The 25,710-nt window shown below is 41.7% G+C and overlaps 1 protein-coding gene across 2 annotated transcripts in view; it reads right to left on the bottom strand.

The window, feature by feature from the left end:
• Window positions 1-25,710, bottom strand: part of SPATA13 (spermatogenesis associated 13) — a 141,542-nt gene that overhangs the window by 64,868 nt on the left and 50,964 nt on the right. For both annotated transcript variants that reach the window (XM_035003674.1, XM_035003675.1), the window contains exon 2: window positions 15,899-17,620. In XM_035003674.1, coding sequence (XP_034859565.1) covers window positions 15,899-17,620 — 1,722 coding nt within the window. The remainder of the gene's footprint in view (window positions 1-15,898; window positions 17,621-25,710) is intronic.

Below are 25,710 nucleotides of genomic sequence, written 5' to 3'. Positions count from 1 at the left end.
GTACTTAAATAACCATGAACATTTTAAACACCGTTGAAGACTTAGAATACTATACTGAGGAGAAAGTAGTGTAGCTGAGCTCATCCTCTCTTTATTGAAAATAAAGAAATGAAGTCTGTCTGACTGTGATAAACCCCATCCTGGACCCTCTGACCACACCCTGAGCCCCTAACTCCCGTCTCCCTTACATCGTGGGAGGGTGGTTACCACTGACCCTGCCCAAACACAGGACCAGTAATAAGCTTTCTTCCCCCAGCCTTCGTAATAATCACTTAAGGGAATTCCATTTTCTGGGTTTATCCAAAAACCTAGATCATCCTACCATCTTCAAATCAACAACACCACAATGCTGGGTTTAACACCCAAGCAGAGAAAATAATAGAACTGTAGGCTGCAATTTATGCCTGGACTCACTAAGAGTAAAGACACATTTTAAAACCATCATATTATAAAATAAATGTATATAACAATTCCATCTTAACATCTTAAAATGTATTTTATCTCTGAGTGGCTCAGTCGGTTAAGTGTCTGTCTTTGGTTCAGGTCATGATCTCAGGGTCCTGAGATCAAGCCCTGAGTTGGGCTCCCTGCTTAGTGGGGAGTCTGCTTCTCCCTCTCTCTTGTGCTCTCTCACCTGCTCACAGATGCTCTCTCAATAAAATAAATAAATAAATAAATAAATAAATAAATAAATAAATAAATAAATTCTTTAAAAAATGTATTTTATCTCTGAAACACATGCTGAGGAATACAAAGGTCTACTTAAACTTTAACTTATAAAAAGCATGATTTTATATAAATGGGCTTACTTTCCTCTTTTCCAATTGCTTATTGAGGACAACAAAATATTCCAAAATCAAAAAATGTTTTAGAGTTGAATATATCAGAAATCCATTGTTTTTCTAAACTCTTCTGAACATCAGAGGTTTTTTCTTAATGCTGTTTTGACTTCTGTTGTACAGAGAGACTAGAAGGAAGCAGGAGGAGAAGGGAAAAAAGAACGGGCAGCATAGAAGAAGGTCCCGGCTGATTCTCTAGTGGACAAAAATGGAAAGAGGTATCTGTTCACAGCATTACTTGCATTTCAAGTCATGCATGACAGCATACAAACATTCAAATCAATGGCCCCAAGTGCCTTTAGAATCAAGAAAACTAAGTGTTTCTGGATTAGAATGCAGGATGGCACCTTCATGAATCATCTCTCTCCCCAAACTGCTTTCTTGTATTAGTGAAGGCCATCCAATATACCCCATACTAGGCATTCTTGATTCTTCCCTGATCTTCACAAGCCCCAGCCCCAGTCACCATGTTCTGTCAATTACTCAATCTAGTTTACTAGATTCAATTCAATTACTCTGCTTCATCGTTTCTCATAGAACTATTCCAATAGTAGCCCAACTGGTTTCCCTGTCACCAATCTACTCTATGCTACTGAAACACACGTTGGATTCTAGCTAGCCATTACCTGGAACAAACCCGAGGCCATTCAAAATCTCATCCAAGGTCTCTCCAGCTCTATCTTCACATACAATTATTCTCCAGCCCATATCAAATGATTCACCATTTAACACATACTTACTTTATGCAATTGTAAATGAGATAAAAGTTGCTCTGCTCTCAGATTATCATTTGCCTTTGTGAAACTGTAAAATTTACCTTTCAAAACTCAGTTGAAATATTACTTGCTGTAGGAAAACTTCATAAACTCCCCTGGGCTCAGAGCTCTTTGCTCCTTTCTGGGCCTCTGTTTAAAACCACTGCAATGTTTACATAGCATTTATTTATTTGTCTCAACATCACGCAAAAGCAGCTGTTCCTATTCTTTCCAAACTCCCCAATACTATGGCAATGTCCTCACAGTCTGAGAGCCTGAGAGGTAATTAAAGATGCTTCATGCATGTGGAAAGGGATGAATGCTGAGTTGGTGGATAAATGAGCAAATAAATGGACAGTTCTGGATGGCAAGGAAGCTGTTTCCTCCCCACATTCATGTATGATTTTATAAAAATGAGCTTGATTTAAGTTATTGCTTAGTTATTAAAACTATGTGTTTCAAAATCAATAACCATGTTTTAGGTCAGGACACAACCATCCATTCCTGTCTCTTTCATAACCTGAAAACAAACGGACTACAATTTTCCTTCCCTTACTATCGACAACCCTGTTTTGAAGGCCTCCTATTTCGTTTCAGAGACATGAAGTACATGGGAATGGGGTCTTTTCCAACAAAGAAGTGTCTGCTGCTGGCACAAAGTGTAAAAAGAAAGATTTAGGACTTCTAAAACATCTCTTTTCTATAGCTTACTTTTTTAAAGATTTTATTTATTTGACAGAGAGAGACACAGAGAGTGAGGGAACACAAGCAGGGCGAGTGGAGAGGGAGAAGCAGGCTTCCCACCGAGCAGGGAGCCCGATGCGGGGCTCGATCCCAGGACCCGGGGATCATGACCTGAGCCGAAGGCAGATGCTTAACGACTGAGCCACCCAGGTGGCCCTCTATATTTTAGTTTAAGCTTGAAGCATTACTGTATTGGCAGGATTGAAAGGGTAAGATGAAGAGGAGGCAGGGAACAAAGAGGGCACAGTGATGGGAAGTTGGAAAAAAGAACCCAGAAGAGTCAGAGAAAGTAATGACTTCATGAGGATTCTGTTTTTCTACCAGCAACACTCACTGATGACAGATTGTGTCACTCTCCTTTAAACTTGCAAGGGTCCAGCATATGAACCTAATCAAGAAAACAGTGACCCCAAATTAGAGCTGCTGTTCACCAAGAATGCTTCTATGAAGAGTGGCTCAGCCTGGGGCACCTGGACGGCGCAGTAGGTTGAGCGTCCAACTCTTGGTTTCAGCTCAGGTGTGATCCCAACAATCCTGAGACAATGAGATCATGAGATCATAGAACTGAGCTGGGGTTGGGCTCCGTGCTATGCACCGAGTCTGCTTTCTCGCTCTTTCTCCCCCGCACCTGCACACTTTCTCTAAAATAAATAAATAAATCTTAAAAAAAAAAGAAGAGCAGCTCAGCCTCTCTGTATAGGGACTGTCACATAAGGCAAGACTTACAGACAGCACCAGTGGTGTTTCTTTTTTATTTCTATTGAGGGATATGAGAATGTGTCCTAGTGCAAAATACCTTGAAAATGTTTAATTCGAAACTTGGCAGTGAAAGAATTACAGATGAATAATTTATACCACAAAGAGTAAAAACATAAAGCAAAGTGTACAACAGAACCTTGCTATAAGTAAATATGTAAAAATTTATACCATACACGAGAGAATGGGGCTGTAATAATGGACCTTAGTCATAAACCGTATTTAAGGCTCCACGCCTCCTATCTCCCCACCTGTGGCGCTGATCTACAAGAAATGCCATACTATGGACCTGGGTTCACACCAGCCCTACTGTCCGAGGTGGCTTTCTTCAATCCTGTGTCAGAAAGTAAACTACAAAAGAAGTTGTCAGAAAAGGGACTGAAACCCCTTTGTTGAGCTGCCAAGCCCATCCTAAGTAGTCTCCAAAAAACCCACCTAAAAAAATCTAGAGGAAAGACTCTGATTTGGGCAAGACCAGCTGTGGCAGGAAGTGGCCCAAGCTCAGTGGAAAGAAGGCTAGTCGTGGAGTCAAAAGAGAAAACAATGGAAATTCATCAAAGGCCTGTGATACCAGCACTTACCGATCCCATCTCATTTAATTAAAACACCCTCTGCAGGGCGCCTGGGTGGCTCAGTCAATTAAGAGTCTGCCTTCAGCTCGCGTCATGGTTCCAGGGTCCTGGGATTGAGCCCCACATCAGGCTCTCTGCTCGGCAGGGAGTCTGCTTCTCCCTCTCCCTTTGCCTGTGCTCTCTAATAAATAAAATCTTTAAAAATAAATAAAATAAAACACCCTCTGCAGTAGATACTTACACTTCTGTTTTACAGATCAGAAAAACTGTGAGGTTCCACCAACCATCAGGAAACAGCAAATGGTTAGAACTTAGGTCTACATGTTTCTGGGCCTTCCTCCCCATTCTGAGACCTAGCTCTGGGGAGCTGCTACTCAGCAGCTGTGTGATTCTGACAGGAGGGTCCTGTGACCTTCCCAAGCCTCAGTTTACCCATCTTTTAAAACAAATACAACAATGCTGGCCTACTCTGCAGGGAGGCTGTGAGAATCAAATGCAACAATGTTATGTGAAGGACTTTAATTAGCTGCAAAAGCGTCATATAAAAATGCAAGAGGTTACTACTGGTACTTGTATTTTTGTTTTTTCTTTTCTTTTTTTTTTTTTTTTAAAGATTTTATTTATTTGACAGAGAGAGACACAGCGAGAGAGGAAACACAAGCAGTGGGAGTGGGGGAGGGAGAAGCAGGCTTCCCGCCGAGCAGGGAGCCCGATGTGGGGCTCGATCCCAGGACCCTGGGATCATGACCTGAGCCGAAGGCAGACGCTTAACGACTGAGCCACCCAGGCACCCCTATTTTATTTTTCTGATACATTTATTTTTAAGAGACATTTACATTTTTAGAGTTCCAAGAGAGCTGGTAAAATTCCAGTTTCCAGCAGTGGTTGGAGCAATTGCTATACTGACACTCAACCTATTTTTTTTTTTAGATTTTTTTAAAAAATTTTAAGTAATCTCTATACCCAACATGGGACTTAAACTCACGACCCTGAGATGAAGAGTCACATGCTTCACTGACTGAGCCGGCGAGGTGCCCCTTTCTCAACATATTTTGGACCAAGTTCTTCATTCCACCATTTCCTGATGAAAAGTTTTAATTTCACTATTTTGCCAAAAGGGATTTTTGTTTGTATTCTGTAAAAATTCATACCCAAATGATAATAGAGTTCAATGAGAAAAACAGGATTACAGGCTACCTTTAACTTTTTCAGGAATAACTCTCTTTCCTAAATCACGAGTTAACTGGGGTAGATCTGGAAGAGAAATGTCCAAACCTAAAAAACAGGACACTTAACACCTACAAGAGCCTAGATACTTAATACCTAGAGCCTCAGCCTGGAGAGCGGATCTCAAACTTCAGTGTGGCAAAAATAATTCCCTGGGTAGCATGTCAAAGTCCAGATTACTGGACCTGGACTCTTGTGATTCCAGTTCAGTAGCTCCTGGTGAGACTCAAGAATCTACACCATTAGCTTGCATCCTGGGTATGATCTTCATCCCAAACTTTGAGAAATTCTGGCTAGAAGATCAGAAGTCACTTGCAAAGTTTAACTGGTGTGTACTGAAGTATCTGACCAAAGGCAGCAATTTTAATAACAAAAATTATGATTATGATAAAGCCAACATTTATTGAATTTACTGAGCATCATTTCATTTAATCCTGGTACATACTATTATCTCCATTTTTAAAGAAACTGAGGCTTAAGTAGGTCAAGGACATACAGCTGGTTAGTAGGGAAACTAGGATTTGAACTCAGACAGCCCTACTAACAAAGCGCACCTATTTTATACCACAAAGCTTCTCCACCACTCAGAAATGCTGGCATTGATGGCCAGCAACCACATCAGTGCTAGTTTCCTAGGAATTTACCGTCTGTGAGTGTTCTTTCCTCTCCAACCCACCTGAGCCCCCCACCCCACCTCAGCTTTACTACTAACATTCTAAATGAAGGCAACATCCCAAATTGTCATTTTGTCCCCCGACTGGCAGCTGTAGGAGAAACATAGATAACATTCAGTTTATATAGCAACATGTGGCAATTTGTAGTTATGCCCTTTTGCCAATTAAACCTACAGTATTCCTTCTGATTGCCATAGCAATGATGTATCACATGAACGTGTCACCAAGCCAACTGGAAAGTGATTTCCAACCTTGGATGCTCTTTGATCTTAATTATTATAGGGTAGCTTAAGATGAGAAAAACGAACCAAGAGAAAAACAAATACACTGGCATCTTAATCATCAAACTAAAATTTCCCCCTAAAAATACAAACACTACTTTTCTGCATTTTGTGACTGCTGTAAGGTCTTATTATGCCTTTGTCATCCACAAATTAAAACAAAGCACCAAATAAGAGTAAATATTAAAACCCTGACAGATATATAATAATATTGGTTTGTATCATTTAAGTATTTCATGTACTTTAGAAAGCTTAATATGCATAGCATTGATATATTTCATATTATTAATATGATTAATTATTGATTATAATTGATTATATTATAATTATGATACATTAATATCATTTATACCTGATTACATATTGTTATTATGGTAACTATAAAAACTAGGCTCCTGCTCAGATATATAGGTATGCAATTCTGTCTCCCTCTTCCCCCTTATTTTTTTGAATTTTTTTTTTAAGATTTTTATTTATGTATTTGAGAGAAAGAGAGCACGAGCAGAGGGAGAGGCAGAGGGAGAGGAAGAAGCAGATTCCCCACTGAGCACAGAGAATGATGGGGCTTTATCCCAGGACCCTGAGATCATGACCTGAGCCAAAATCAAGAGCTGGCCGCTTAACCGACTGAGCCACCCAGGCACCCCTCTGCCCACCCCCCCATCCTGTTTTTAATGGGAAAATCCTACTTGATGATATTTTACTAGAGGAAAAAACTGTTCTAGAAATGAGCCACTTTAAAGTTCAAGGATGACATGATTACATGTACATTACACTATTCTTTAGATTTTACATTTTTAGAAAATAATTTTAGAAGTGGCTTTTTAAATTTATAAAGTTCAGCAGCCTGTCAAATATTAAGCACCCATTCAGAAATACTTTGAAACATATCGCTGCAAAAGATATACCTGTTTATATAATGACAAACACGAATCTTTTTTAGGGCAAGTGGCAACTTCAAAAAGACAAAAAATGTTGACTTGATTGTTAAAATAAAAAGCTACTTTAGGGGCGCCAGGGTAGCTCAGTCAGTTAGGTGCCCAACTCTTTTTTTTTATTTTATTTTAAGATTTTACTTATTTATTTGACAGAGAGAGCAAGAGAGCACAAGTAGCGGGGAACAGTAGAGGGAGAGGGAGAAGCAGGCTCCCCGCCAAGCAGGGAGCTCGATGCGGGGCTCGATCACAGGACCCTGGGATCATGACCTGAGCCGAAGGCAGACACTTAACCATCTGAGCCACCTGGGCGCCCCAAGGGCCCAACTCCTGATTTCCACTCAGGTCATGATCTCAAGGTCATGAGATAGAGCCTCAGGTCCGGGGCTCAGTGCAGAGTCTGCTTGAGATTCTCTCTCCCTCTGCCCTTCCCCTGGCTCATGTTCTCTCTCTCTCTCTAAATAAATAAAATCTTTAAAAAAAAAAAAAAAAAAGCTTTCACATTCTGGCTCATGACCTGCATTTTATGACTTAATATTTCTTTTTTTTTTAAGATTTAATTAATTAATTAATTATTTGAGAGCACATGCACATTCATTGCATTCATGAGTGGGGGTGGGGGGTAGAAGAGAGGGAGAAGCAGACACCCCTCACTGAGCAGGGAGCCTGTCTCGGGGTTCAATGCCAGGACCCTGAGATCATGACCTGGGCAGAAAGCAGACACTTAACCGACTGAGCCACCCAGGCACCTCTGACTTAGTATTTCTGCAAGAAATCTTTTCCTCTTTAGTTCTTTGCCTGCAAAAGGAAAACTAAAACAGAAAACACCTTAGAAGAACTAAACATAAGCTAGCACAAGGATGACTAACAGAAAGCATATTAATTCTCTTTACAACATCCCGTGTGGGATGCTGCTGAACAAATATCCCCCCAGCGTTGCTAATACTTAAGGTATATACTGATGGTATAGCAAATGTCCTTGTAACAAAAGGTTAACTTCATTAGAAAAATATTTTTAAAAGCACAAATGAGGGGCGCCTGGGTGGCTCAGTCGTTAAGCGTCTGCCTTCGGCTCAGGTCATGATCCCAGGGTCCTGGGATCGAGCCCCACATCGGGCTCCCTGCTCGGCGGGAGGCCTGCTTCTCCCGCTTCCACTCCTCCTGCTTGTGTTCCCTCTCTCGCTGTGTCTCTCTCTGTCAAATAAATAAATAAAATCTTTAAAAAATAAATAAATAAATAAATAAATAAATAAATAAATAAATAAAAGCACAAATGATATATCATATTTTCAAATTATCTTTCCAACTGTAATTGCAATTTCTGTGACTCAAGTTCTAGGGCTTCTCTGTCAGAAAAAATTGAGAACTCAGTGGGGTATGGAAACCTATATTCTCTGTAACGTAAAAACTGTGGACCATTTAACAAATGAAGGTGGGATAACTGGATGTCCATATGCAAAAAAAGGAAAAAAAATAACCTAGACCTTTATCTCACATTGTACACAAAAATTAACCAAAAATGGAGCATATGCCATTTAAGAAACAAAACAAATGAGCAAAGGAAAAAAGAGAGATAGAGGCAAATCAAAAAACAGACTTTTAACTATAGAGAACAAACCGATGGTGACCAGAGGGGAGGTGGGTGGGGGATGAGGGAAATAGGTGAAGGGGACTAAGAGTACACTTATCATGATGAGCACTGAGTAATGTATAGAATTGCTGAATCATTATATTGCACACCTGAAACTAATATAACACTGTAAGTTAACTATACTGGAATTAAAATAAAAAATATAATTAAAAAAAAAAGGAGCATATATCTAAGTGTAAGAGCTAAAACTAACATTTCCAGAAGACAGGAGAAAATCTTGGCGATTTTTGTCAATACAGAGATTTCTACTTTTCAAAAGACCCAATCAAGAAAATAAAAAGACCACCCAGAGACTGTGAGAAAACATTTGCAAGTCATATATCTGATAAAGAACTTGTATCTAGAATGTATAAAGAAATCCTACTGCTCAATAAAACTAAAAATGCAGTGACAGTATGAGCAGAAGATCTGAATAGACACTTCACCAGATAAGATAAAAGAATGGCTAATAAACAAGATGATCAACAGCATTAGTCATTAGGGAAATGCTAATTAAAATCAAAGTGAGATACCACTACATACCCACTTGAAGGGCTAGAATCCAGAATAGTGATGATACCAAGTCCTGGCAAGGACACAGAGAAACTGGCACCCTAATACATCGCTGGTGGGAATTTACAATGGGACAACTGTTTTAGAAAACAGTGTGGCAGTTCCTCAAATGGTTAAACATAGAATCACAAATGACCCAGAAACTCACCTCCTACTTATCTACCCAAGAGAATGGAAACATATGTCCACACAAGACTTGTACATAAATATTGACAGCAGCATTATTCATAACAGCCCCAGAGGGGGAACAACTCTAATGTCTAACAACTGATGAATGGATAAACAAAATGTGAGATATCCATACAACTGATTATTATTCAGCCTTAGAAAAGAAATTAAGTGAGGGGTGCCTGGGTGGCTCAGCTGGTTAAGCATGTGCCTTCTGCTCAGTTCACGATCCCAGGTTCCTGGGGTCAAGCCCCAAATCAGGCTCCCTGCTCAGCGGGGAGCCTGCTCCTCCCTCTCCCTCTGCCCCTTCCCCTGCTGGTGTGCTCTCTCTCTCCTCTCTCTCTTAAATAAATAAATAAAATCTTTAAAAAAAGAAATTCAGTGCTGATATACACTACAACATGAATCAGTGTTGAAAACAATATACCAGGTGAAAGAAGTCAAACACAAAAGACCATATTATATGATTCTATTTCAATGACATATCCAGAAAAGTATAATCTATAGACACAAAAAGTAGATCAGGCACCAGGGATGGAACAGGGAGTGACTGCAAATGGATGTGAGGTCTCCCTCAGGAATGATGGAAATGTTCTAAAACTAGACAGTGGTGATGGCCACACAACTCTAAAAAATTTACTACAAATCACTGAATTGCTCACTTAAAAAAAAAATATTGAGACAGAATGCAAATCAGTAGTGGCCTGGGTTTTTACAGGAGCAGGAATTGCCTGCACAGGGCACAGGGGAACTTTCTGGCGTAATGGAAGTGTTCTATAACTTGACTGTTGTGGGGGCTGCACAACTCTATAAATTTCCTAAAAATTACCAAACTGTATATTCACAACTGGTGAGTTGCATGTTATGCAAACTATATCTCAATAAAACTCCTAAAAAGCCTTGGGCGGACTCTCTAGGGTCACTACATTTTCCTCTATAAATGCAACCTCCTATTTCTGGTTCTAGGGATGGTCCTGTGAAATAGCTGTGGATCATTTCTAACCTCCAGAAGAATTGTTGATGTCTCCAAATAGCTATTTGAGGAACACAAAGAGTCATACCTACGTAATCTGCAGAGTCAAAACTAGGTAATGTATCTATATCTCTGATTAAATCACACCAAAAACAGCGCCTTGGAGCTATCGTTATGTGTTAAGTACCCATCATCCTCATCAAACTCCAAAATTTGTAATTCATGTTGAAATTGGGCCTGAATTTAGTCCCTGCTCACCTACTGCATTACTCCAGTACTGAAGTTGGAGGGAAGTTTTACTTTCATGACACTGTACCTTGTGGTGCCACAAAATACCCTCTTTTTTGAGTCGGGAACAACAACGCAAGTAGAGGTTCTCAGGTGGGGGCCACCCCAGTGGGTGGTGGGCAAGCTAAAATCAGCACTTGCAGAGACTGGAGGACACCATGAGTGGTGGGCCGGGCCAAGTTGAAACCCTGCGTGGTAAAAACAATTTGTATTCTACAAAATCTCCCAGTCAAGCACTCCAGTTGCTTTAACTTTATAAGATTGGGTTGTACAATGGCTTCCAACAATTTTGAAGCTACAGTAAAATGATAAAATCCTAAAACACTGGAGTGTTCAAGTAAACAGAGGCTCAGAAAAGGCAAGGGATTTCGCACTAGGAGCCAGCATGTTAGTGGAAGGGCTAGGATAATAACCTGAATTCAGCTCCAGTCCATTGTTTTCATGGCTTGTTTGATTACTGATTCCAACACAAGAGTATCCTCCTGATCGCCCCATCATCTTTGACTTCTCTCTCCCCCAGAACATTCAAATGCTAATTAAAAATAAACTGTGAAATCATTTTGAAGTGTAACCTCTCCTCTCTGTTTTCATGGTTTTAATACAGATCTCATTTCCTCTGAACTAGACTATTGAGGAATGCTCTCTCTCAGGACCACCCCCATCCCAATCCTCTCTATGTAGCTGGTCCCCTTCTGCGGTCCCTGGTAAACACCTCTCTGGCTTTCTCCTGCCTGCAGGGTAAAGTCCAAGCTCCAAGCAAGGCCCTTTTTAACTCTGTACAGATCTAACTTTCCAATCTTATCTCCCACTTCTCCACCCAACCACCTTGTACAAAAGTTATGGTGAGCAACGTGCAGTTCCCTTAGCACCACAGATCAGCATCTTTGTGGACACTATATGCAAAGCTCAGTGCTGAGCTCTCTACCTGCATCATCTCATTTTATCTTCACAACAACTCCATGTGATAGGCAGGTACTCTAGCTACTCCCAGTTTACAGAGGAGGAAAATAAGGCTTAGATAACTCTTCTGGCTGACTCCCTATGTCGACAGTACCTCCTCCCTCCCCCATGCTCTTCCAGTTGGCCTGGAAGACCCTGCCGCTCCTCCTCAACTGCTGCCCCCTGCATCCCCCATCCTGATCTTCTTCAAGACCCCACACACTTCTCTTTCCCCAGTTATGCAACTCTTTACCCAGGGTTAATAATTTGGTCTTTGGTGCTTTCATGGTACTTTGTACATCCCTCAGCAGAAACACCACACTACATCATAATTATTTGTATACATTCCAATCTACCAATTAGAATGTGGATCTATAAGAACAAGAATAGCCTTTTTTCTTCAACTCTTTCTTTTCCTTATATCTGGCATATATATCAGGTAGGTAAATACCGAATGACAAGGTACATTAGTCTTTATAATGTGTTGTTTCATTCACTCCTTTTCCTTCCTTCCTTATATATTCTATTTCCATCCCCACATTTCAGAGCCTTATTACCTCTGAGCTCTCTCTGGCAATAAATTCCTGATAGCTTTCCCCCGGTCACCTTTCTCTCCAATTCTCTTCTATACCAATGGTGAATTAACTTCCCCAAAACGCAGTTCTGTGCTTGGCTCTTTGCTATTCAAAAACATCCTTGACTCCATGGTGCTTACCAAGTAACGTATAGATAGAGATTGTTTACTCTAAATTCAAGAGTGTGCATGATCTGGGCTTAATGATTTCATCTTAACTTGGATCATTCCCCTACACCAAACCAAATTATGTTACTTCCTATTCTCTCAAATCACATAAAATCTCTGCATATGTGACCACTGAAATTATATGTAGACATCTCGCCTTCTTCAAATCAGATTCCTTCCTTGATTTGATACATGGGTAAAAACTACAACTCTTTTGAAATCCCACAGCATATGGTTTTACCTCTTTTGTGAGATTTAATCTATTCTGCACAGTTCTAATAAGATTTAGATACATCTTAGCTCATTTATAATGTCCTTGACATCCTTCTAGAGCTACATCTAATTTGAGTGTCTTATACCTGGTAGGTGCTCAACAAATTTGCTTTGGTGCAATACTGAATGAACATATAAATTTTAGGTCATGCTAGAACCTAACTCTCATGCTTTAAAAAAAAAAAATGTGAAGTCAAACTAACTGTTTGAAGATCTTCACAGTCCTCCCTAAGACTATAACGCAGTCAAAAAACACTTTTGGAAAAGTCTGATCTTAATTCACCCCTGTTTCAAGAAGTCAGGTCAATCTAGGATGGAAAAATCATCTAAGTGGATAGTAATCATTGCACACTGAGAGCCAGTGTTAAGCATTTTAACAGGCATAAATTTAACAGGCATAAATCCCCTGGTTCCTACAACAAATATCCAAGGCAAGATGAAGCTATCCCAAGATGAAGCTATCTGCCCTTGAGAAGACTGGGGCCAGGAGAAGCTCAGCAGTTCACTCAATGGAAGGCATCTTTAGAACGGCAGAGCCAGGATTCCAACCAAACTAAAAAATAATAATAATAATAAAATAAAATAAAAAATCTACTGAAAGACTAAAGCTCCCTCTTAAGGAGTTACAATGGATTTTCATCATTTAAAAGAGTTCCAGGGCACCTGAGTGTCTCAGTTAAGTGTCCCGACTCTGGATTTCAGCTCAGGTCATGATCTCGGGGTCATGGGATTGAGCCCCGAGTGGGGCTCCATGCTCAGCTCGGAGTCTGCTTGAGGTTCTCTCGCCCTTCCTCTGCTCCTCCACCAACTGGTATGTGAGTGTGCACACCCTCCTGCTCTTGCTCTCGAAAAAAATAAATACAATCTTTAAAACTAAATACATAGGGGCGCCTGGGTGGCTCAGTCAGTTAAGCATCTGTCAGGGTCCTGGGATCGAGCCCCGCGTCGGGCTCAGCGGGGAGCCTGCTTCTCCCTCTGCCTCTGCAGCTCCCCCTGCTTGTGCTCACTCTCTCAGATAAATAAATAAAATCTTTAAAAATAAAAATAAGTAAAAGAGCTTCACCTACAGCATATTTCAACATTACCACAAATTTCTGAATCTATACTGCATGACTAAGGACGGGGTCCCTTTCCTAGTGACCTAATTCACCCAATGGAGCTATTCTAGGACTTGGTAGGAAAACCAGCAAGAACACTCTAAATTCGTGTGCTTATACCTTTATCAGGGGACAGGGGGCACTGTCCCCAGTATAAATACTCAGTTGCATTTTTAAACTAAAACAATTTTAGGTCCTTCAACTGATCATCACGCTTACAAAAAAACTGACCACTAGGTGGCAGAAGTATAAAGTTAACAAGGTGATTTTTCTACAATGCTTCGTAAAGGAAGAGTAGGGGAATATCTCCCACCCTTTTTCCACAGCAATACAAAATCCCGTTAAACTGTTAATAGATCTTCAAAGATTATTTTGTCACTTTGAGAGTGTCATGTTATAAATAAATGGTTCTAAATTTAAAAATTATTCCTCCTTACTGAAAACTGCATTATAATACTTATTTTAAATATCATAATATATATAGATTTCAACTTTTTTTATACTCAACACTAATCATAACGTCAACTAGCTTTAAAGATAGAAGTAGAACCATACTGTCAATGAATTAAGTACAGAATAATACACTGTACGCTAGAATATAGAGACTGAAATGTAATTTTGTGTAATGCTATATAAGATAGACAAAAACTGCTTTATAAATCATAAAGGTTGGAGTTCCTGCCTTTTGTAAGGTGTTTTTCTGTTTATTTGTTTCATTATGCTTGCATTTTGTTTCTAAATGTCAAAATAAAAGAGAAGGTTTCAGGGTGTATTTTACCATATATATATATGTATATATATATGACAAATATCATATATATATTTTACTTCTCTGCAAGTAACACTGAAGATGACCAATATGTAAAATGCAAGTTGGGCAAAATCATCATTATATTTTTCTTCACGACATTTACTTTAAAAGCACAAGAGGAAGCTTGATACGCTTGATAAGAATTTTGAGGAAATAAATGCAACTTCAAAATGTGATAAACATCTTGAGGCAAATTTGTGGAATTATCTGTACACATGTGTGCACTCCTGATGACTTGTGCCCTGCTTTCTATCTTTGGTGATCCCTTGTGGGTAGAAATTAAATTATATATGATTAATTTATATATAACTACATATAATTAAATTACACTTGGCAAACATATGGGTAAAGCTATATAATGATCAAAATAATTCTGAAAAGTAAGTTAGAAACTATCTCTTGCATATGTTCACTTAATATGCACTCAGGAAGAAAATATTTTAATGATTCTTTACTAATTTTATTAAGCAGAAAATAAAATCTCCATGTTTCGTATAAAGAACCTCTAGACCTATGCAAATCTTTTATTATGGAGCAGGGGGGTGGGGGGTGGGGGTGGTTCTAAACCATCAGTGGGGCAGGTTGGGTGTTGGGTAGAAGGAATTATGCTTCATCTTATCATCCACAGGCTATCCTGGCTTCCAAGTTTGCAGAAGCTGTTGTGTAATCATTCATCTACAGGCATTAGAACAAAACCAAGGTCCTCTCCAGGGATCAGTGGGAAGGAACAGCTGCTAGGGGATTATCTTCCATGGCAAGCACCAATTTATAACTGTAAAACAGTCTAGAAATGTACGTGAAGAATAGTTGGCAATATATACACATGAATGCATTTCCTCATCTTTCAGCTCTGTAATGTACTGAATGCATTTAGAAATAAGTGAAAATTATACAGTAAGGGAAAGTTGTCTGGATGCTTGACAGAATATGAAAAGAACATTGCTCCTGTAGACTTGACAGTTATTAGTTGATCTGATTCATGAGATGCTTATGTTCTACTCTAAAAATAACTGCAATAACAGTCATAAAAATTTCTTTGAACCATCATCACTCAGGGGTTGACAGGTATTAAACTGCAGGTTTCTAATTCATTCCTAGAAAATAAAAGATTTAGAACGCATAATGGTGTCTTAACACAAAGAATCTCATTTATATGTAGTCTGTTGGAAAGGACACAGCAACAATTTAAAATATTAAGAGAACTATGGGTAATAAAAAAATGTTTCAAAAAACAAAATTTTGAGAGCCCCTATTAAATAGCTGCATACAGTGGAAGAGAGGTCTCTAGCAACATTTTCCCCCCAGAATCTAGCATGTGGTTGGTCCTCAGTTAAGTATCTTTTGAATGAATGGTGGGGCAAGTGCCATCTCAAGGAATTTGGTAGAGTAGCAGTTCCTTTCAAAGGAGATAAAGATGACAGCAGCTTGACAGGAATAATCACGATGGCAGTCCAATCAGCACAGGGCCGCCTGCCTCTCTGGCAGGTGAAGCAAAAAGGGTAAATGCCAGGGCAAACACCCCAGCCTACGGGCAACCTCCAGGAGAGATGAAAGGTCAGTGCTGGGACAGGCACGCCTTCCGCAGCAGGTTCCCCACCAGAGGTCCCTGCTCTGCCCTTACCTCCTCCCTCCTTTCCTCTGGACCCGACGCCAGGTGGGGGCTCAGCTGAGGCTGGCTGCTGGCGCCGTCCTCACTGCCTTTGTCACACGCGGCTTGCGCAGACTCCTGGGCGGTCACAGGCCCCGCTGCCCTTTCTTCGCTGTCCACTGAACTGAGGGACAGCGCACTGAGGCTGCTGGGACACGTGGCATTTCCCGCGCCTGGGCTCCGAGGGCTAGGGGGCTTGGGTGTGGTAGGCCTTGCGGGGGTGAGCGGCTGCTCGGGTTCGAAAGTAAACTGGCTGCCCGCTTGGCGTTCGTCGGAGTCCTGGGCGACCGGACTCGCTGAGGCGCTGCCAGCGCAAGGACAGGCGCTTCCGGCCGCCCCGCAGCCTGCGGCTTCCATTGGAGAGGCGGCCGTGTCCACGTCCACCTGCGCGCTCGGAGCCCCGGCCGGGCCGCTCCCCGGGCCGCCGTGCGCACCTGCGCACCTCCTCCACTCGCGCTCGGCGCTGGTGGACACGCGGCGGGAGTAGGCGTCGTGCAGCCGGCTGTGCACCTGCAGCCTCTGGCTCGCCTCGCCGGGCGAGGGCGCCCCGCTCCTGGGGCTCTCTCTCCTCCAGGCCGCGTCGGTGGCGCCGCTCACAAACCTCAGGACTCTGTCAAAGTCCTTGGCCCGCAGTGGGCTCTTCCAGCGTTTCGTCCTCCTCTCGGACCCACCGGACTTTTCCGAGTCGGCAGACGAACTGCTTAGCGTCCGTCGGGGCGCTGGCTTTTCAGGCGCCCCCTTGAGGTCCGTGAGATTTGAAGTGGACTTCCGTTTGAAGGAGCTCTTCTTCAGAAAGTTCAAGTTATCCGTGCTCTTGCTTTTCCTGTAGATGATGCTATTGTTCTCGGAGTCCTTGACTAGGATCTCACACACGGTGGGCTCCTGGGTGACAGGGGCCAGCGGCCGGACGTGGTTCTGGGACCCCTGATGCTTCTCGTAATCCAGGAGGCTGATGCGGCCCAGGCCGTAGGCGCGGCGGATGCTGCGGGACCGATGGGTGCTCCTCTGGAAGGCGTCGTCGGCCTCCTCGGGGTCGGAGCAGTCCGACGCGCCCCCTGGCCCTGCCTTCGGGGCGTCCCTTGCTGGTCCCGAGGAGGGGCACCTGCTGGTTTGCATTCCGACTGCAGCACCGTTTGGGATGGGTTTCCCTGGATCACGTTCCGGGGGGTCTTCCTTTGCCGCATCTGACCCCTCTCGGTTCTGAATTCCTTGAAGGACGGAGGACTTCAGTTTTTTGAAAGATCCCATTTTCCGGAAGGAGGCAAGGGCATTCCAGGTGGAGGAATTTCCCATCAGGACCATGGAGCGGGGCCTCTCCGGGTTGGTGCCGGTCCTCTTCCTACTCACGGAGAAGAGGCGCATGAGCTTGGCAGGGCTGAGTCTGGCCTCCTGGGCTTCCACCTCCCCGCAGTAGCTGCTGCTGCAGCCTCCATTCTGACATGCTGGGTAAGTCACCATTTTGGGGTCTTTGGGATCAGAGACCGAACATGGGATGGCGGCAAGTCGCCCATGGCCGTTCTGGGCTGTTGTCATGTTCTCGGGGCTGGGAGCCCGTGGCCACAAGGCAGCTGGGTTCAAACCCACATGCACATCCGTGTCCACAGGCCCCAGACGCGCATCTTCATCTCCGAGGCTGCTGCCAGCCTGGCTTTCACACCTACGGTGCACATCAGGCTCCTCAGTTGTGGCCACTGCCTACAACAGAAAACAAAGCAGGGATTTAGTTATGTTCCCCCACAGAATAACCTCTATGAACAGTGGCTTGTTATTTTGTTTAAGAATTCTGAATACAAAAGAAGCATGCCTTGTGACAGGGCTGATCAGTTCAAAACTATTTTAAATTAAAAATTTACCTTTCCTAATTCATTTCACAATGAATTAAAGGGAAGAATGCAAATACACATTCCTTAAAAAAAAAAAAAAGATAATTATGGGTTGTGCATTCAATGTAAATTCTCAAATCCAGTGAAAGTTAAGTAAAACTTTTGAAAAATTGCTGGAATGCAAAGGCCAAGGCATCATTCAACACTGGGTCTTCTCTTTATTTGAAATAGAAGAAATTTTTAATTATCAAATTTAAAAAGATAGCAACAACTATTTCAAAATGTGTCACAGTGAAATATCAAACTATATTAAATTTAACACAGCTAATAGGCAGATTGAGTGCTTAGTATATGCAAGCACGAGTACAAGGAGCTGCAGTAGAGACCAAGATGCTCTCCGTTGCCTGTCTACAAAATACCTGAAACTCTACTGAGAGACAAAGTGCTACAGGGACACATGAGTGGAAGGGACAAACTGAAGTTGTATGAGGTCTGGCTTTGTGAATGAAACCGCATTAGTGAGGGGCCTCTGTCAACAGGATTCTTACTGGCTGGGGAATGGAGAAAGATCAGAATAATACTTAAATATTAGAAATTCAGACACAAAAACTCAAATTAAACAAATGTTGCACCTTCTTCTTTCTTCCTCCATGCCTGGAAGCCCACCACACACCTGCAGTCCATGCTCTCTCCCCCAGTGAAGATATTGCTCTCCTTACCCTTTGCCCTTCAGGCCAAGACCTGCTCAGCCTGGGAGGGCCAGCTTAAATGTCAATCACCCTGTTCTCAATGAATGATTAGTCAATGAAGGAAGATAGGAAGGAGTGTGAAATAACTCATAAAGGACTACCACTCACTAAGTGTTTATTACGACATGTCAGGCCCCTGTGCTAAGTGTTTTAAAAACAACATGCCACTGAGTACTCATACAAACCTGCAAGATCAATAACTTTCATTTTATAGATAATCAAATGGACACTTGGGCAGGGGGTGCTGGGGGTTCCTGCAGCTCTCCCTTCCAAAGCTTATGCTCCTCTCCACTACTTCAAACTAATGAACAAAGAAGAGAGGCAGAGCTGGGATATGAACCCCAGGGGTGTGACACCAAGTTCAGTGCCTTATGATATGACCCCAACTCAAGTCAAATCCCAGATATCCTTATGCCAGTCAAGGCCACTATTCCAAAGGCAATATTAAAAGCAGAAGAGGAAAAGAAGGAGAAAGGTGTATAAAATTAAGGTTAGGTCCCAATTTAGCTTAGTCCTCTCAAGTGCAGAAGAAAATGGGACCTCGTGCAAAGAGGTCTCATCTGATTCTACTCTCCAAATTCTCTGCTGGGTTCATTTTTATTTGCCCCTACGTCGTGCCCCTTGAGGAATTCCCAGGGAGTCACAGTGAAGGGGTTGATTCCATCTGGGACCAGGGAAGCTGCATAGATTTAGACCCCTGGAGCCTTTCTGATGTCCATTTACCCAATTCCATTACTCAGAAGCCTAATGGGGCTACCACATGCCGTCTGCAGTTTAATGTTCTCATGGAGAAATTAGGGAGCCTTAAGAGCTGTGGGTTGCATTTGAATGAGCCATAGAAGCAGAAACTTGAATCATCCCGGCACTGAGGCTGGAAGTAAATCTATAACCAGTTTGCAAAATGAGTCTAACACTAAGTACCACCTGTCCACCGTCAGCTACTCTGGGAGGAACAGGGGACTGTGGTTGTTTCAACTTCTCACAATCTTGAAACGAAGCATACAGTTTATGCAAACATCAAGTCCAGTCACAGACACTGACTGATGGCATATTACATAATTGTAATGGCCGTGTTATGACTTCCACTGGATACAGAGGAGCAGACACGACCCTTCTCTAGTCATCCGGCTGGATGGAGACACTTACAGACACCACAACTAGAGGGCGCTATGAGACCTTTTATAACCAAGGATGACAGTGTGTTAGGCGGCCCCTGAGGTCTCAAGGGGTGCTGGCAGTGCTCGATTTTAATGTTGGGTAGTTTGAGAACAGTAATCTGTGCTCCAGTGCCATCTATAAAAGAATAGGTGCCGGGGACCTGGGTGGCTCAGTCACTGAGCATCTGCCTTCGGCTCGGGTCATGATCCCAGGGTCCTGGGATCTAGCCCCGCATCGGGCTCCCTGCTCGGCGGGAGGCCTGCTTCTCCCTCTCCCACTCCCCCTGCTTGTGTTCCCTCTCTCGCTGTGTCTCTCTCTGTCAAATAAATAAATAAAATCTTTAAAAAAAAAAAAAAAGAATAGGTGCCAACATTAATGTATATGGTATATCAACCAACCAATTAATTCATGAGCCTCTGTTAGGTACAAGAATCTGTGTAGGCCCCATGATAAACTCAAAAGAGTGACAAGGTGATAAACTGTTCTAGATGGGAACTTGGCATGAGCAAAGAAAGATCCAGGAACCTAAATCTGATTGAGAGGCAGTAAACTTGGGTGACCAACTGTCCCAGTTGGCCCAGGGGTGAGGTATTTTACAGGACATGGGACTCTCAGAACTGAAACCGGAGAAGTTCTCGGCAGACTGGGATGACTGGCCACCCTACATTAAGTAGAACTATAATATAGTTGGAAGGATGGCACAGTGTCATGTGGTAGTAAAAATTAAGATGAAAACAGGTTTAGAAAAAGAGCACATCCCTTTAGTCTACACTTTGAGACTGTCCACAGGTGTCATCCTCTTTGGGAATAATTAAGATCCCTTACTCTGTGGATTACAGGCATCTCACCAAATTGCTTTACCAAGACATATTTATAATGATAGGTTTATATAGCTGCCCTCAGAACAAGACTGTGAACTCTTTGAGAGTAAGAACGGTGTGCAACACTTACATTACTTATCTTGATGTAAAACTGTATCAGTTATCCTGCCTTCTCAAGTCTGTACCAACATTAACAATTCATCAACAATACCACGATATTTGTCCAATGTGAAGATGTTTAAATTTTTACAACACTAAAAAGTCTAAGTATTTATTAAAACTTAAGTTTTAAGATACAGATCTAATAAAATACACACATATCTGATTTCTGATTGGGGCAACATGCTTTTTTAAAAGTCCAGTGACTTAATATTTGGTTCATGCAGCTGAACGATGTGATTGTTGTGTGCTGCTTGGAATGAAACTGAAAATCACGGAAAAAGGCTTTTCCTGGAATTTCCGAGAAACATACCAAGTAGCATTATTTAGAACTAATACTTTGACCTCTATTAACTAACAAGGGTTGCGATTCAATCAGTGGTTTTGTAGCAAGTCTTGTAAATAGTGGGAGCTCTGCCAGAGAGATTTATGAACAGAACTACAAGGAACAATTTTAGATGGGAATATTGTGAAATTCATTGTCTACAAGCTGGATTCTGGGGTATATGAACTTTAGAACATTTTTTTTCACTCATAATGAGAATTCTTTGAAAACAACTATGACCAGTAATTTTTAAATAAGAATTTATAATACTTGAATTTGAAATTCAGAAATATATATCAGGTTAAATGTACACACAAGGGGGTTTTTGTAATCTGTTCATGTAAATTACAGAAAATGTGACATTGGAGAAAAACAGATTGGAACATATTGCAAAATATATTGAAATCTGAAAGTATAAATCTTTGAATCACAGTGCTGTAGAATACTGCCTTCAGGAACATCGAACCCGTTTGTAAAGATTAGGGCACTGGAACCCAGTGGGTCTGAGAGACATGCTCATTGTCAAGCCACCAAAGGTGAAAGCACAGTGAGGCTGGGAATCAGAGGCACCAGCTTTGGGCCCCAACACTGCCACATACTGGCCCAAACCTGCTGGTCATCCTAGACCTCTTCCTTTCCTTCCAGATCTCACTGGTCACCAAGCCGAAGAGATTCTCCTTCAGATCTCGACAATCCGTGCTCAGTGTGGTTGCCACAGCCTTATTTCCAGTCTTTAGTGCCTTCCACCTGGACACCTGCATTAACCTCCTGAAAAATCCTGTCACCCCCAAGCCAGCCAGTTCCTTCCCAGAAATTGCCAGTGGAGTCGTGCCACTTCATCTAGTGTCACTGGCTGCCGCCTCGGAACCTCGAGATGTCAGATCTCAGCCGAGCACACGATACCTCTCACTCTGGCCATGCAGAATTATTCAGAGAGAGGCTTTCTCATACCGCTATGCTTTGGGTTATTTCCTTGTTTGTTCTCAGAGACTTCCTCCAGCCATTTTTGTCTCTCTGTATTGCAGAGAAGCACATTCCAAGGTTCCTCTGACAAAGGGCTTCTGGCCAAGTTGGTCAGTGGGAAGCACTGGTGGGAGATGATGCGTGTGGGAGACGGCAGACTCCAGGGTCTCTCTCTCTGTGTGCACCACTGCAGGGGCATCCTCCCCTCTCCCTCCAGCCTCTGGTGGGAGCATCTTCCCGCTATTATTGTTCATCTGAGTTCCTCACCCTCTCCTCTTCTGTTTCGCGGCTGTGTAAACACAATCCCTATTTTAGATACTCTGTTTGAAATACCTAGAGATGTTTCTCTTTTCCCGACTGATAATTATGTGCTTTGCCTAATTAACTTTCATCAATTCACGTCAGCTTTTCCCCAAGAGGAACCCTTTGCTTCCTATCCAATTCAGATGCCCTTTCTCTGTGGGCTCTCTTACACATCGCTCCATTTTAGCATTTACCATACTGCTCTGTAATGCTGGTTTCATGGTCTCCTTTCTCTGCTAAACTCTGAAAAGGTTGGAAAAGTTCTTTTAAGTCCCAAACCAGGTCTTATTTAACTCCGTATTCTCAGCATTCAGTCAGTTACTGAATGAATGAAGACCACTTCTTTTGCATAGTGTGTCAACAAAACTTGTGGGGCTGGATCATTCTTAGCCCTGAGGGCTGTCCTATGCATTGTAGAAAGCCAGCAGCATTCCCAGCCACTGCCTTCAAATGATGCTATTAGGAAGAAGAAATAGAATGTGAGAGAAAGCTCTGAAAACCATGGAAGTGCTATCAATTAGCTTCAGAATGGTTTCCCGGAAACTATTGAAATTTATCATTTCCAATCATAAAACAGTGTTCTATGTACTCTTTGATGGTACTGATAAAAATCTTTAAAATGGTAATATTGTTAGCAGCTACAGTTTCCTGTGATAGAAAGTAATGTTCTATTACTTTAACAGTTGTATCTAATTTTGTAGATGTTTTGTATACATTCAGTGAAAAAGAAAATTTAATATCATAGGAATGTAAATATTGACATGTTAATTGTTACATTCACTTTTTAACCATCAATACAGATATTTAATTTTAATAGGTAATCAAATTTATCCGAAGTTTACTAATTTGAATGCTCACATTACATAAATTATATATCTGAGTTAATATGACAATGAAGAATTTTATAAATATTTCATAACAAAATATTTTCTAATATTAATGTTGAAATGTATAGATTGATAGCATATACTTCAATCTGTCTCAATGTTAATCAGCAAAATTTGAATAAAAATGTCCAAAGGGGGTCCTAAAGTAACTGTGATTATTAGAAAAGTGATTTTCTTCTGTAAAATTACATTTTCTGTTTAAAATATAAAATGTTTCTTCTATAAGATATGACTTGGAAATATGTAATGCAACCCATACTTTTTTTTAAAAAGATTTTATTTATTTATTTCACAGAGAGAGACAGTGAGAGAGGGAACACAAACAGGGGGAGTGGGAGAGGGAGAAACAGACTCCCCACTGAGCAAGGAGCCTGATGCGGTGCTTGATCCCAGGACCCTGGGATCATGACCCAAGCCGAAGGCAGACACTTAACGACTGAGCCACCCAGGCGCCTCAGTGCAACCCATACTTTAATATTTTCCCTACTCTTAGTTCAAAGAAATTATTTTAACTTATTAAATGTAAAACAAAAGTGAGTTGGCATAAATATTAAGCTGGTACAGCTTTTTATAAATCTCTTTATCCAGGAAATTAAAGTTAAATGAATTCATACTTGGGTAGAGAGTAAGATTCTCTATTTCGTGCCACATATTACCATATTAACCTAAGTCAGATATATATATTTTGTGTAATCTGAGTACCCAAATTATTAACTTCTATAATTTAAACCAAGATGGCTGTGAAAAAAAAAAAAATCACAGATGTGTAACTAAGACACTCCGGTAAATATTAATCTCAAAATATCTGACAATAATAAATGCTTTACTTCATTGCAATTATACAGAATTTTATTTTCAGTAAGTTACAGTTTAGGGATTGATAAAAAGAAAGTAATAAGTCTTTCTCATATGCTGAACTTGCCCATTTGATTCTCCCTCTTTCTCTTCCTGTCAGGCCTTTTCCTTCTATTAACCGTTCCAATACCTTTCCCAGAGCCTTACTGAAATCAAGACTCTGAGCAAAAGCTGGAAATTCTAGCACCCTACATTTTATGCACAGGTTGTACTCTAAAGGTACAACAGACAATCTGGTTCCCCCACCCCCAGACTCTGTCCATGAAACTATATTTAACTAACAATATGGCTACCACTGAATTTAACCATAATTTATAACATTTCCATTGACAAATGTATCTAAGATTCAACTGTGGGTTCTAGATCCAGGGAGGAAGCTGCTTCCCACCCCCAAACTCCCACAGTCCTTAATATAAGACACTCTCCCTCCCTCTCCCTCTCCTGCCCAACCCCCATGTGTACCTGTCTGTCAAAGGACAAATGTCCCTTGCCCATGGATCTGGTATCCCTGGGTCTCTTCTGTTGAAGAACTGGGGGAGGATGCCTCAAAAAAGCCAGAGCTCTGGCTTCATTTAAAAATCCAATCACTTAAGTGTTTAAAAATGGGAAGTGTATATAAAAAGGTAACTGTGGATGAGATTGAATCACTGTATCTTTGGGAAAGGTGTCAATTTCATACAAGCATACGATTGTCTTGGCTTGCCTTATCTGGGTTACTAGGCTAAACCACATTCCTGTGGGTGAGATGGGGCTTCCCAATGGGGATAGGTGTTTGCTCTGTCAGTTCAGTAGGGCGGAAGGCGTGGAGAAAATGAGGATTTGACAAGGCAGGTCTTAGACCAAAGACAGGAAAACCTTCCTTTGATCTCTGAATTGGGGGTCAGGCAGGTCTAGCGAGACATGCTCGGGGTAGGTCTGGATCTGTGGAACAGCTGACGTGATCCTCTGTACTATACTGTCCTGCCATCGCCCCAACACTCAGCAGAGTCCCAGCCTCTGAACCTCCCCTTCCTCCACACCCACTTTAAACCGCAGAGCTGAAAGAGCTTTGGAACACTTCGGGAGAATCACTGCCAAATTAAAGGTCTGAAGATAGCTTGCCTTGATTTCCTACACCTCGTCCCCTGTTCACAGTCTTTCTCCTTGTGAGTAAGATTGCAGCAGCAACCACCAAAGTTCATGGTTAGGACTACCTAATGCCTGCAACCAACGCCAAAACTGAGGTCACTGCAGAAACTGGACTTCCCTTGCACTTACTATTCAGAGCAAGAAAGTTTTCCAGATGGATGGCCCTTATCTTGAAGGCACTTTGAAGGTCACTGGAGCAAAAACAATGTTTCTGCTTGCTAGAGGCAGGGGTAGCAGAATCTGGAGCGTCATCAGACTCAGTCTAAAACACTTGGTGCAGGCTGCAGAGAAAACCCCCTCTACGGCTCAATGAAGCTTGTAAATACAGTGTTTGGGAAAACATACTTACTAACTGCTTACAAGAGTGTATCTTTGCATTGTATTTTCCCTGCATTTTTTTTCTGCTCAAGTTTTTTGTTTTTGTGTTTTGCGTGAAATGTGTTTCTAGGCATAGAACCACAATTTATAACACTGCATATTGGGGAAACGAGATCAAACTTTCAACTCTGTTCTATCCAGCAGCCAAACAGGTTTTAAATTGGGAGTTGCCATAGCAGTCCATTCTGCCATCACTTTTTCCTTGCTCTGTTCAACCAGGTAACTCATATTCTCAC

This window comes from Mirounga leonina, unplaced genomic scaffold (assembly GCF_011800145.1).
Source record: "Mirounga leonina isolate KUSES-001 unplaced genomic scaffold, KU_Mleo_1.0 Mir_127, whole genome shotgun sequence".
NCBI classification, from domain to species: domain Eukaryota; kingdom Metazoa; phylum Chordata; class Mammalia; order Carnivora; family Phocidae; genus Mirounga; species Mirounga leonina.
The sequence above is the reverse complement of the archived record's forward strand: the minus strand, read 5'-3'. Positions and strand labels throughout refer to the sequence as shown.